Consider the following 14,468-nt stretch of genomic DNA (forward strand, 5'->3'; position numbering starts at 1 on the left):
ACGAGATGCAGTGAACATGAGGAAAAAGTTGACTAGCAAAAAAAACTTTCCATTTTATTCAGCAATTCAGGAATGGAAATGGAAATATACAAATACGCACCATATAAAATAAAAAAAATTTCTCCCTGGTTCGATAATGGAATACCTAATCAACGATATTAAAAGAAAAATAAAATTTTTAGAAAACTGAAAACTACAGACTCAGTTATTCTCAAAGAATTCCGATCTCTTAAATGAATAAATATGTAAATATGGCCTATGCTCCTGAAGCCGTTGAACATACAGGGCTTTTCGTGATGAGCGTTAATTAGTCGTTTCTGGCAAACTATTCAACGGATCAATCTGAAAATTCTACAAAATGCATAAGTCAATATGACCTACACGCCTAAAATATTTTAGACGAAGCGGCGTTGTCGCTTCTACTATAAAGTAGCGGCTTCTTTTATTTTTTTAATGGAACATCCCGTATATAATATCATATTATGATTCTCTATCACTTTGTCAACAAATTCATATACTATTTTCCTATACCTATCTATTACCGTTTAGAAGATATGAATTAATTTCGATATTTTTTTTACCAAACATGAACTTTTATAAATGCTGATAATCTTGAACTCTCTTGCACTGAAACGATCAAATTTGAAATGAAGTCTCATACTATGAGGATCTTCACTCATTTGTCTCATACAGGGTCTTCAAAAAAATGCAGATACTTTGATCTCATGAAAAAATGAGTGGAACTCAATTTTTTCAAAAGGAACATCCTGTATATTTCAACATTTTTGAGCTCAACATCCAATTTTAGATTAACTTTGTCCAGATAATACTATTTCTATTTTGAACCGTTTTCGAGATACACTGTTTCACATGGAAATTGACATGGTTTCTTTGTTCATCGCTCATTTTTGTAAAACAGATTTCATTTGATGTTTCTCAATTAGTCACAGATAATACAATGAAAAAATAATTATTGAAATACTTCTCAACCATCGAATGAAACTTGTTTTCAAACAATAGTTTTATTAACGCTGAAACACGAACTGAAAATAATAAACCCATGCATTAATGAGTTAATTTAATCGTCAGTGTATTTCAGAATATGTCCAAACACATCTCCACCTCTATTTAAACAAACATGTAATCTCTTCAAAAGATTGTCATGTGTAGCGCTTCTGATCAAGTCTGGAGTCAAACTATTGAAAGCAGTTGTAACTCTCGATTTCATATCTTCCATTGTTGTTATTGGAGTAGAGTAAACCATATTTTTAATGAAACCCCACACGAAATAATCTAATGGATTGCCATCTGGTATTCTAGGAGGTCAACGAAAAGGTCCATTACTACCAATCCATCTGTCTTCGAAGATTTCGGTTGAAGCTTCGCTGACTGAATGATAATTATGGGGTGGAGCACCATCCATTTGGTACCATACATGTTCTCTTCCTGGTCTATTATTTAAAATCATTTGAATTCCATTCCTCAGTAAATCTTCATATTTTAATGCATTCAAATTATCATCATAAAACTCGATATAAAAAATTGACTCATTCTTTATGGCACAAAATACATTGAATTGCCATCTTTCTTGAAAACCCCTTTGGCGGACAACATGGGGATTTTCTGGCGCCCAATAATGACTGTTGTGTCTATTGAAAACTCCATTTTTTGTGAACTTGGCCTCATCTGTCCATATGATATTGTCGAAGAAATGTTCATCCTCTTGAGTCTTGATAAGTAACCATTCAAAGCATTCCACTCTACGAGGTAAATCGGTCCCTTTCAAATGTTGGACACAGTAGAACTTATAGGGATGCCATTTATGCTTATTAGGAATTCGACAAATTGTCACGTAGGGTATACCTATCTCCCTTTCAGTCTCGTGCAGAGAAGCATTTGGAAATGCATGAAAATATCCCAAAACTGTTATACCATTGTCATCATCATCCACTTTAGTCTTCTTAGGAATGATTTTTGGACGGAAGGTTCCATTCAACCTACAGTTTTTAGTAGTCAATTTATTACATTAATATTAATCTTCGGAAGTTGTGGATATCTTTCATGAAATACTTGGCATGTTCTACTTGCAATTCTATTGTACTCACCATAAATTATTAATAAATTCAAGAAATCTTCATTACTGTAACCTAATCTTGACATTATTCTATTATAATTGGTAGCTATCACAATCAGTCAAAACCACCAACGAAAGTCTGACGTTAAATAATTGGTTTATTTATTTTTCCAAAGCACACTAATAATAGTATATTATGCAACGATCATGTAATGATGGTTAATAAGACACGAGCATTAACCGGGATACGGGATACATTACATGAGAGTTGCATACGCTATTTTTTCTAAACCCGATAAATAATGAAAAACTATAAATATTATATTTGTATTGAACACATTTACAGTAATTAACTCAAATTTTTTTTAAAAAACACAAACTTAATGGTATTATCATGGATATATGAAAACTATAAAGATTCTTATTATATTTATATTGAATATAACAACTGTAATTAATCTGATCTTTTAAAAATATTGGAGTCGATGGTATTCCTTCTATATCGCTGTTTTCAGACATTTTGATAATATAGGTAGGTAATATAAAAACTGATTTTGACAAATAAAGCAATTAGTTACTTAGGTTAGAATCTAGGACAAGCAAAGGTACAGGATTCTTGATTGAAAAATTATGGGTTTCTATTGGTTGATAATCTGTATCGTTATGAAAAATCTCTATCATAATGGATATCATTATGAAACGGATTAAGGTCATATAAGTGTATTGTTAGAGTACGGGTGTAGAAAAAAAATATTAATGTGTACTGTTGTACGTTAAAGACCAATACCTCAATGTATACAAATTTTTCTAAGGTAGGTACATACCAATTTCGAATTGACTGATCTGAGACAGTTAAAAAAACTGGATCAAAAAGAAATATTACTAAGTATAAAAAATGTTTAATATCCAGAATAAGTGATGAATTCAAAAAAAACGAGCAAGAAAACCACGTCAGTTTCCGTTTGAATCAGTTTATCTCGAAAACGGTTCAAAATAGAAATAGTATTATCTGAACAAAGTTAATCTGAAATTGGATGTAGAGCTCAAAAATGTTGAAATATACAGGGTGTTCCATTTGAAAAAATTGAGTTCCACTCATTTTTTCATGAGATCAAAGTATCTGCATTTTTTTGGGACCCTGTATGAGACAAATGAAAATATGACTCCGAGTGAAGATCCTCATAGTATCACTACACTCCATTTCAAATTTGACCGTTTTAGTGCAAGAGAGTTCAAGATTATTAGCATTTATAAAAGTTCATGTTTGGTAAAAAAAATATGGAAACTAATTTATATCTTTTAAACGGTAATAGATAGGTATAGGGAAATAGTATATGAATTTGTTGACAAAGTGATACCGAATCATAATATGATATTATATATGGGGTGTTCCTTTTGAAAAATCAAAGAAGCCGGTACTTTATAGTAGAAGCGACGACGCCGCTTCGTCTGAAATATTTTAGGCGTGTAGGTCATATTGATTTATGCATACTGTGAAATTTTCAGGTTGATCCGTCGAATAGTTTGTCAGGAACGGCTAATTAACGCTCATCATGATAAGCCCTGTATATGTATGTGTATTGTGTGTATATAGGCAGATATAAAACTGTAACATGCTTGTTAATAATTTTAATACGTCTTGTTATTGGGATTTATTCTTGTTCAGACATGAAACAATTTTTTTTAAATTTTTTAATATGCACTATGACACATTGCCCACCACCTTCAAATACACAGCTAGACTAGGTGAACAACTCAACAAAATCCTTCGGGTATCCATATAAAAGATGTTGACTACATATTGACCCATAATACCTCAATTTGACATAAAGTAATTATTGACTAATAGTGTCAAATGCTTTGGGGAAATCGAGTAATATCAAAGCAGTTCATAAATTTGCCACATTTTCACATAAGATATCATCAGTTACGGCTGCTTCATTAATTCTACCAGGTCTGAAGCCAAATTGACACTGATGAAGAAAATTATTCGATGTAAAGTAGGTATAAGAATCGGTAAATTTTCGTTATCTGGACACCCGGCGATTTTGAAAAAATTTTTGACTGTACTTACCTACGTATTTTGATGCGTAGATTACGAATCCGAAAGAAAAAAGCGGCGCTCTCCATTATTTAAAAAGTTAGGGCAACTTTTCAGCCTTCTTTTTCACTAAATAAACTATTTAAAAACACAAACATTTATTCACTAGGTCACCTTTACTCTTTATTCCTCCTTCTTTAACACTTTTCACTTCAATAATCAACATTTTTCTTATAAAAAACTTAATTTAAAAACGAATGCTTCTCCTGGTGACATTATTCTATTTTTAGGTTAGTTACTAGTGACATTTCAGAAAAAAGCGGTTGGTATTTGCCATCGCCTACTATTTCAAATTCGTAATACACCACCAAAAACCAATTTACGATCTAAAGAATGAGGGTAAAAAACATTTAATTTACTTCAGGAATATGGACTGCATCAGTCGTACCAACCATATCATTAACCTTAAAAACGTAAAATACAGTGATATGTAACCAAAAAGCAGCTCTGTACATTTTTTAACATTTTTATAAGAAAAATGTTGGTTATTGAAGTGAAAAGTGTTAAAGAAGGACGAATAAGGTGTAAAGGTGACCTAGTGAATAAATGCATGTGTTTTTATATAGTTTATTTAGCGAAAAAGAAGGCTGAAAAGTTGCCCTTTTCTGAGCTTTGAAGGGCCGTAACTTTCTGAATAAGGGAGAGCGCCGCTTTTTTCTTTCGGATTCGTAATCTACGCATCAAAATACGTAAGTACAGTCAAAAATTTTTTCAAAATCGCCGGGTGTCCGCATGACGAAAATTTACCTAAGAATCTTTGGAAAATTCTGGAGATAGTGGATAGCAAATCTGAAAATTCTTTGGAATTGTTTTTCTTTGGAGTTGTTATACCAATGGAGTTTTTCCAAAATATTGGAGAGTATGACCTTTCAATTATTGATAATGACCGCCATATAAAATGAAATGTTAATTTTTTTACAGATATGAAAATATAAAATGATTCATCAAAGTTCGGAGTTGATTGAGGCAGTATATTACACTACCACAATGGATTTTGACATACAATTCTAGGCAGATCATTGGACAGAGAGAAAAGGGTAAGGTGATCAGACAATTGTGTTCATAATTTCCTCCAATTCTGCTATATATTCAATTTTTTTGAACATAGACCTTACAAACCAACTCATTATACCATTTCAGTCCAAAAATATAAAATGTACTTACTAATCAAAAATAAATTGCTTAATAGCCAGTAGCACACAGGTGTTGATGAAGATATTCTCCCTCAATCCTCTCGAATCCTTATCCTGCTCCTTCAAAAACTTCCGAAACATTTCCCTAACCTTGTCGTTTTTATCTTCAGCATCTCCGCCATCGAAACTTCGATTACTAGCAGCATCCGGGGAAAATGTCGTTCCTTTTCTGGGATCCGCCATGTCTTGTTTCCTGAGTTGCCACAAATGATAGTCGAATAACGCCTGAAGATGGAGAAAAAAGGGATGAGAGACAATCGAGCGAGCAGATATAAACAGACTTGAAGCACTTCTTCTTCTTTTTGTTTCTCCATTCGGGCCGCAGATTTGTGTTCGATATCGAAGATTTTGCTAGGACATGGGACTCTGGGAAGTTTTGAGCTCGACAGAATCCAAGTTGCATCTGAAATTTTGATAATGAATACACTGACTCGTTACTTGATAATGAACAAACCATTTTCATACTATGAATGTTATTCAAGACGTGTTTCATCACACAGTAACTTCATTAGTTGGACTAGTACTTTGAACTATTCTACAATGTCTTATTTGACAGTGGTGATTACGAAATTCAGTTGGATGATTATTTCTGAAAAAATGGGTACTTTGTGAAAAACCAATCGAAATGTAATATTACTTCTTATTATCAATGAATATGTTGAATATGTTGATTCTTGGCATTTGATGTAAACAAGTTCAACAATGGTGAGTAAATAACTTCTTTTTGAACGTTTAAAAAGTTATTTGAATATTGGCGTTTATTCAATTCTGGAGGTTGCAGTTGATTTGATATTCGTTCTTAATTTTCTGTATGTAATATGCTGTAGTCCATGTTGAAATCGTAGATGTTCTACTGAAGGTGGCAAGAATGGTTGGCATAAATGTTTTCCAGAGGAAAGATTTCTTTGTGTTCGGAGATATAAACTTCTGAGAACCATCCAATGTTAGTTCGTAGACCCCTGATTTGTTATCTTTGTCTAGTTTTTCACATTTCCAGACAAGGATTCTGTATATCAGTGGTCGCCAACCTCTTCAATGTGTTGAAGAGGTTGGCGACCACTGATATAGAGGTTTAAGGCTAAATCATTTTGAAACTCAATGACTTCCATTTCTGTTGCAGCGATGTCTTCGCCAAAGTTCTGCATAACACAAGTTGCAAACTGTTGGATATCAATTTCCATAAAGGGTGAAACAACAAACTGCGCTACTGAAGCCATTCCATTGAAATCCTTAAAACGATTTTTGAAGTTATTCTTCAGGGTAGAAATTATTTCTACATGATATTTGTTGTCATAGGGTTCTAATGGATTTTGAGATATTTTTTCTGAAAGAATAGGAAAATGCTTGGCATCGCTGTTAATTAGGTTTTGTTCCCAAAACTCCAGCTTTTTGATAAATGCTTTTATATCAGAAATCATTTCCGCTAGTTCTGTGTCTTTCCCCTGAAGCTGCAAATTAAGTTCGTTTAATTTCTCTGTAATGTCCACGAGAAAACCAAAATCTCTAAGCCAGATTGAATTTTCTAGTTCCGGAGTCGGTTCATCGCGTTGTTTGAAAAATTGAACTATGCCAGATAGGACATCATTAAAACGTTTCAGCACCCGTCCTCTACTTAACCATCGGACTTCAGAGTGAAGGAGTAGGTCCCCGTATTGACAGTCAACTTCATCGGCCAAGGTTCTGAATAATCTTCTTTGTAACGCTTGAGCTCTAATCTTGTTCACAATTTTTACCTCCAGTTTCATAACGTTGTTTAGTTTCAGTGAATTTCCACATAATGCTTGCTGATGTATAATGCAGTGGTAACAGAGAAATTGCGGAAAAGTTTCATCTTTACGACATAACGCCACCAGACCCTTATCACAACCCACCATAGCTGGAGCGCCATCGGTTGTCAAGCCTACCATTTTCGATATTGGAATTTCCTCGAAAGAAATAATATTTTTTAAATGAGAAAACAACTCATGTCCAGTAGTGTGTCCTTTCAGTGGAATGAACTTCAAAAGATCTTCTTTAATCGTAAAATCACTAAAAACCATCCTGACGAACACGGCCAGTTGAAGTGAAAAATAAACACAGTTATCTAAGTCAGTTCTTAACTGTAAAAAATATCATTGCTCATTACTTCTACACGTCTCATCACTGTATTAGCAGAAAGTTGCATAGATTTCATAGCTGAAACTATCTCGTCTTTATTTCTAAAGTTGGCAAATAACGAATCAGCAGCTTCTGAAAACGCCTGTTTTATGATTTCCCCGTCTTCATAAGGTTTCTTTTCTTGTGCAATTATCTGGGACACACGGTACGATGCTTCAGTTGCAGCCTTATTGTTGTCAACTGTTCTTAAAAATATTGATTGTTGTCCAATTAACTGTTTTTTTAACTGTTTCAGTTTCTCCTTTCTGGCGGCAGAATGTAGTGGGAATGATTTTTCAAAATTAGAATGTACAGTTTTATGATGTCTCTCAATATTTCCTTTTTTAGCAACGGAGACCGAAGTATTACATAACAAACACACATTTTTATCTTTACCTTCTGTAAAAAAGTATTGTTCTTCCCATTCCGAATGAAAGTGGTATGTCTTTACCTTCATACAACTGCTTACCATAATATTATTTTTGTTGTTCTCTACTAACCCAACCGCTGGATATTGGTTACGCGTTCAGTTTTAAACTAAGCGCAATGTCGCCGCACCGTGCGTATTCATCCCGTTCAAAGCAATCCAGATCGTTCTCGAACACTAACGCGCTGGTCCGGCTGGTCGGTTCTAGCCAATTCTAGCTTGATGGCGTCAGCGGCAGATCGCTCACCGCAACGTTGCCGCTGTTTATGTTTAATATTATGACAATTAGATTTTTTTGTGGAATTTCCGGAGGCTTCTCTGATTTTTGCAGTTTGTATTTTAAAATTAAAATCGTTCTGAGAGCTACCAGAATTGCCTCCGCGAGCTATCGGTAGCTCGCGATCGACAGGTTGGCGACCACTGCTGTATATAGTAAGGGGACATATTTGAAGAATGCCTGTGAATCAAATCATCTTAAAGAACAATTCATTCAGGCCAGTCTCAACTCACATACACTGTATGTTAACGAATTTACACCTATCAGAAAACAACTATTTCCTTGGCTAGTACCACGAAGGGCGTTGAATTACTGGCAGGTGTCAGTGCAGAATTCTTCACTGAAGTAATTCCTGCATATGCTGTTGGCGGTACAACTGCCAGAATCGATTTTCAATTATTTAGTGCAGATGTTGAGTTGAGAGCAATTTTTGGATAATTGTTAAATGTGATGAATCTTGTACAGGTGCTATTCAGTAATGAAAAGTTCTCACTTCAATCATCTGCTAGCATTATTCAATATACTATAGTATTTGGAGGTTTAACTAATTTTTCAGATGTCAAAAATGAAGTATTGTCGGCATAAATGGACATCGCGTCTGCAGAGATACACCCAATTGTATTTAGATATAATATAAAGTGTACAGGCCCCAATATGGACCCTTGCGATATCCCATGCTCGACTTCTACTTGATTAAATATAATATGATGCTCTACTAAATGATAACGATAGAAAATACTGACATATTGCTTTCTGTTTTTCAGAAAAGTTAGTATCCAATTCAAAGGTCCTTCGCATATTACTGTATTTGGCTAACTCAGCTAATAAGGATGAATGTTCCATTTTAATGTGATTTTTTGTCAGATACCAAATATAGAAATCTCACGTTAAAAGGTAAGACCACGTTAGTCCTTAGCTCGCACAAGTTTCGACTTCTGAGGGTTGTCGTTCATAGGGGTGCGACAAGTGGTTGACGGAAAAAACATATATTTTTATACGATTCGAATAATACGTTTTAAATAATACTATCTATTCATGATTCATCGCTAAAAGGAATCAGAAATAATCGACAATTTGCTCCGAATTATTTTTTCATCAGTAGTGTTTCAAAAAATATGTTTTTTGAGAGACCTCCTTCATAAAATCTCAAATCTGCCCCTGGGTAATAGATTTTGTTCAATTCAAACGTTTTTTTAGTACCTGAATGTGAGACAAAACCATCTCAATTCATCAACCAAAAATATTTCAATGGAGTGATTTGAATACCTCCTGATTCATCTTCTGAACTCTCCGCAATGATTTCCGACGAAGTGCTTGAGGTTTCGTAAAGAGACTCCACGGAAGGTCGGAATCGTGGTGGTGTCCTCATATCGGGTTTGTAAAAATCAAATTCTTCACCCATAATGGATTCCCTCACTTCTTCCTCAACGGCCACTTCTTCGGATTCAAGATCCACGGGCGACGGTTTCTCATCCTCCGATGGCGTTTCTATGGAACTGCTCAAACCTGGATGCATTAAAATACAAAAAAAAAATATATATTTTTAAATTTCTCGAACAAATAAATGAAATGGAATTTTTGAGGAACAGTTTGGCCATGAGCTGAATTTCTGATTCGCGAAGGAGAAAACATATACTACTGTTTTTTTTTTTCAAAAAAGTGCCACAGGAAAATTATTGATTTAATACACAAAGCTTTATCTCAGATTTAGTGGTCGTCGTCTGCAAATTTTATGCCTGATGTGCCATCCACAACTGCGGTAGACATATCCAAAGATGATGAGGCAAATGTGGCAGTGCTCTACTTATACTCTCACCGCATTATACGATACTCAGTAATTGTAGATTCGTTAGCACTTGGTCGGATAGCCCTAGTTGCTGCGGCCAACGAATGGAAAAGAAGAAGAACTTCCTAATTCATCTATTAGTAACTGGTTATAGTAATCAGTCTGATTCGTGTATCGTTTCTACAGTTACTGCTGATTTATTGACAATTAGGCCGTGATCCGAATCACGCTCATAGCGTACCAATGCTCGGTCCGATTCGTGCTTTTCACGCTCACCGTTAGCGTTGTGAACGCTATGACGTCACATGTGACGTCACACCGTAGTGCTCACAGTACTCACGGATCAGATCGTTAGTATTCTGAACATTGACGTTATTTTGCGCCATTCATTTGAACTATCGAGTGTTTTATTATTTCTGTGAATTCAATCGTCCGAAATGAAATTTATTGAAATGTCAGTGAGTTTTTTCGTGTCAATTGAAGAAACTGGCGAGATAGAAAATCTGGGAATCGTTTCTTCGACGTAACGTTGAATACGAAGTCTAAGCTCCAATTTTCCTCGCTTGTTGTTTAACACGAGAATTGTATTAACCAGTTCATCTTCGGAGCTTCTCGATGATGACGAAATATCTAATATATCTTTCACATCAATATTACCCTCGTCACTTTCCCCGATTGCAGAAAATGTTAGAAATACAAGCATTTTCCGATCTTTATCAGCTACACCACATACTCCACTCATGTTTATTTAAAAAAATGCATTGTTAGGTTATGTTCAACTTATGGAATTCGTAAGCACACTCACAAGTGGTCCAAATTATTAACACTGCAAACAGACGTTGGCGATCACGTAAATCGGACCCGACGTTAGCAGTGTGAACGTCGTAAGTGCTGTGAGCACAATTCGGACCACGGCCTTAGAAATATTCTTTGGTTGTCCTTTCCACAACCAAGTGTAACCAAAATATTTAAGAGCTGGCTGAAGATATTTCCAACTCATTTGGTTTGTCAGTTTATATTGAGAATTTATTGTTTTCTTCCATAAAAAGGGAACACAACTGTTTGCTAAAAATAATAGTTCCAGAAAACAATTCAGTTTCTCTTCATTTCATGAAGTCAATTGAACAAGTTGCTTTTCACCGGGAAACAATCATCACATATAAACAGTCTGACTCCCAGACAGCAAGTGGTATCGTTGCCGTTTGAACGTTTTGGTTCCATTCAGGATGGAGCCTAGCTTACCTACCTTTTCAATGTATGTTCGTCAGGAGGTCAGACGAGGCCCAACCAACTGGGGATTGCCGACGGAACGAAGGTCCTCAGGCATCCGTACCGGTGTACCTCTACCTGGCTGGAATGTCGGGTGAAAAAGTTAGTCATCCGTTAACGAAGGATAAGAGGGCCTCATTCGACTAAGTAACAGGGCCGTCTATATCGGTAAGGGTCATCTACTGTATGATCTATAGCTTCTCTAACGGATTATCGTGAGTTTCCGCGTTATCAAGAACTAGCCGATTCCTTTACCGAATGGACTGCTGAATGGAAGGCAGCTGCAAATCTCTGCAGATGGCTTCAGTCCGCATGAACCACGGATCATTCACTATCATCCGTATAGTAACTCATTTTGGAATCTCTCCAAAATGGAGAGCCGTCGGAGCCGCTTGTACCCAGACGTATGTAACATACGTGATGACAGGCTTGAACATCGTACTATAGATCATAATCTTTGCAATCCGTACCTCGATCCTGGACTTTGAGTTACTGAAGGGCGGAGTCCAGGTTAGCCTACAGCCCATTAGAAGGCCAAGTTACTTTACCCGTGACTGCCAGTCGATCTCCCTTTCAGAGACCACCACTTTCATGGCCAGAGAGGATGTCGTTATTGCCTGGGTTTCGTTCGAGTTCATTTGGGTCTTCCAAACGAGTAACCAGCTCTCGAGGTCATCGAACGTAAGTTGCATATAGATGATGTCGAGCTTTCGACCCATGAAAGAGGCGAGGAGAGCCGTATCGTCGGCGTACAGGGATGTCTCTACACGCTGGGACCTCGGAAAGTCACTGGTGTATACAGAGTAGAGCGTGGGAGAGAGTACGGCCTCCTGTGGCACTCCAGCGAGGATCTCCCTGTTGTCAGATATGCAGCCCTCTAGTCTGACCTGAAAGGTCCTGCCCTTCAGAAAGGGCCAGATCCACTAGATCTGGTCGAAAGCCTTCGAAATGCCTAATAAGACGTCCACTTTTCCATTGTTGTTCAGCTCTTTGATGGTGTTCTCGACCAGTCTCAGAGCTTATAACTTAGTTGATATCGTTGCAGAACTCGACTTGATTGGCAGAGACGGTGAATTAAGTGGAGCCCTCATATTTGTGATAGTTTCGCGCTTTTAACGTTGGTTTAATAATACTACAGACTTCAATCATGAATGACTCATCGATTCTAATGTTTATCGCTGTTACAAACCCAGCGTCCGGCATGAACTTGCAGGGTATGGTCAATAAACCCAGAAGATAACTTCGATAGCGATATCTCTGAACTTGAAAGATTACTTTTACTCCACTTACGTTGAAATCCTCCCACTACTTAAAAATCTGCAGAACTTATTGATGATATGGTTGATGATAAATACAGTGACTTCACCATACTCACATTCTTCATCACTGATCCAAGGGCATGGTTTCTTCGGGAGCTTGAACAACTTCGTCTCTTCTGGAAATGTTATAGCGATGAAGCTTCCTGCTTCCGAAGAATCGCTCGAGCCTATAGAATCAGATGAAGAGACATTGTCTTTTTTCGTCAGACTCAAACGTTCTTTCAGATCCAATGAAAAAAGTTCGGTAGGTAGAGGTAGTGAAGGCACTCCTGTCTCGATATGATCTTCGGCAATAGAAAAGGCTTCGCGGATGATTTTGAAAACGGTCTTTCGGGAAAGGTCTAGACGTTCGTCTGAAAATCGATAGAAAGTGAGTAAAATCAATGAGTTGTTGTCACTGCGTGTAAAATAAATGAAAATATATGCCATTTGTCCAATGTCAATCGCCAGATACTTCAAGTAGTCACTAATAGAGATGAAACGAATATTCGGTATCCGGTCTATTTGGCGGCCTGAATACTATCCGGCTGATTACCGGATTGAACAAAATCAGGTAATTGATTGCTCCATTTATAGTCCGTTCATAATTTGTTGATAGCTCACTGCAAGTTTGACCCTCATTAGAGAACTGAAATACAGAGAGGACAGCTAATATGATATAATAACAAAAACCAAACTAAAACTGGCAGTTTAAGATGTTTTCGACTAACCCATCTTGTATCTGAAGAAATACAATACAGCTATAAAACTTTTAATCCGATTATGTAGGTATTTTGAGTGGAAATGAGTGACCAGTGTCGTAGAGTATATGATTAAAACATTAGTTACTTTAAATAAATAAATATATTAATATTCTTAAACTGTAGGTACTGTAAACTGTATTTTTATTTTAAAAAAAATTTCTTTATTTTATTCAAAAATAATAAGTTACTTGCAATTTGTAAAAGATACATTTATTTAATTAATACCTATTTTTAAATGATATAAACTACGATTACTTACAAAACTATTCAAATTCAAAATAAACAGGATCATCTTCGGAATCCGAGTCGTCTTGCAGGTTAATAATTAGCGGTTGTGTCTCTACAGTCGCATCAATTATATTGTCAAGATCCCACATTTTTTGTTCTTCTTCTATTGCATGTCTTACTGCATCTCGCCAATTTTGTTCTGTAATATGTTGTAAAGACTCATATAACAATTCACGTACAGCTTGTATTTTATATGACGTATTTTTTCTAGCCACATAGCTTTTCATTTGTGCCCAAATGAGTTCAATTGGATTTAATTCGCAGTGGTAGGGTGGAAGTCTAAGGACTGTGATGTTTCGTCTTTCCGCCATTTTGTCAACTACGTATTTCTTGAACTTAGATTTGTGTTGCCGGGCAATTTTTAAAAGTTCTGCTTTAATAATTCCATCTTCGTAAGGCAGGGACTTATTCCGCAGCCAGTCAATGATATCCTGTTTCTTCCACGCAGTCGTTGGAAGTCTTTCAACTAGTCGTGAATGATAAGGTGCATTATCTAATACTATAATTGAATTTGGTGGTATATGTTCAATCATCTGCTCAAAATACTCTTCGAAAACATCAGCTGTCATCTCCTCGTGATAGTCTTTTGTGCTTTTGGATTCAAATTCCAACAAACCATGCTTAGCAAATCCTTTTTCACTGTCAATGTGAGAAACTATTAATCCACTGCCTTTACCTGCGTTTACCCACGTTTCGTCCTGATAGTAAATTGGCCTTCCTTCAGCCCGAAATTTTCGTATAGATCTTAGATACTTTCTTCTCCAACATATTATCTCTTCCCGGTCAATCAAAAGTGATTTTCGGTCTGATTTCTCCCACCGGAAATTTAATTCTTTTAAAACTTGCCACAATTTG

The 14,468-nt window shown here is 36.0% G+C and overlaps 1 protein-coding gene across 1 annotated transcript in view; it reads right to left on the reverse strand.

Moving 5' to 3' along the window:
- The window catches only part of LOC111517180 (uncharacterized), a 39,201-nt gene that overhangs the window by 7,137 nt on the left and 17,596 nt on the right, over positions 1-14,468 (reverse strand). Inside the window, 4 exon segments of the mRNA XM_023173254.2 lie at positions 5,340-5,593; positions 5,650-5,771; positions 9,475-9,714; positions 12,639-12,935. Coding sequence (XP_023029022.2) covers positions 5,340-5,593; positions 5,650-5,771; positions 9,475-9,714; positions 12,639-12,935 — 913 coding nt within the window.

Source organism: Leptinotarsa decemlineata, unplaced genomic scaffold (genome assembly GCF_025532065.1).
Source record: "Leptinotarsa decemlineata unplaced genomic scaffold, Ldec_3_MD MMD2_tig00001064_RagTag_RagTag, whole genome shotgun sequence".
Classification (NCBI taxonomy): domain Eukaryota; kingdom Metazoa; phylum Arthropoda; class Insecta; order Coleoptera; family Chrysomelidae; genus Leptinotarsa; species Leptinotarsa decemlineata.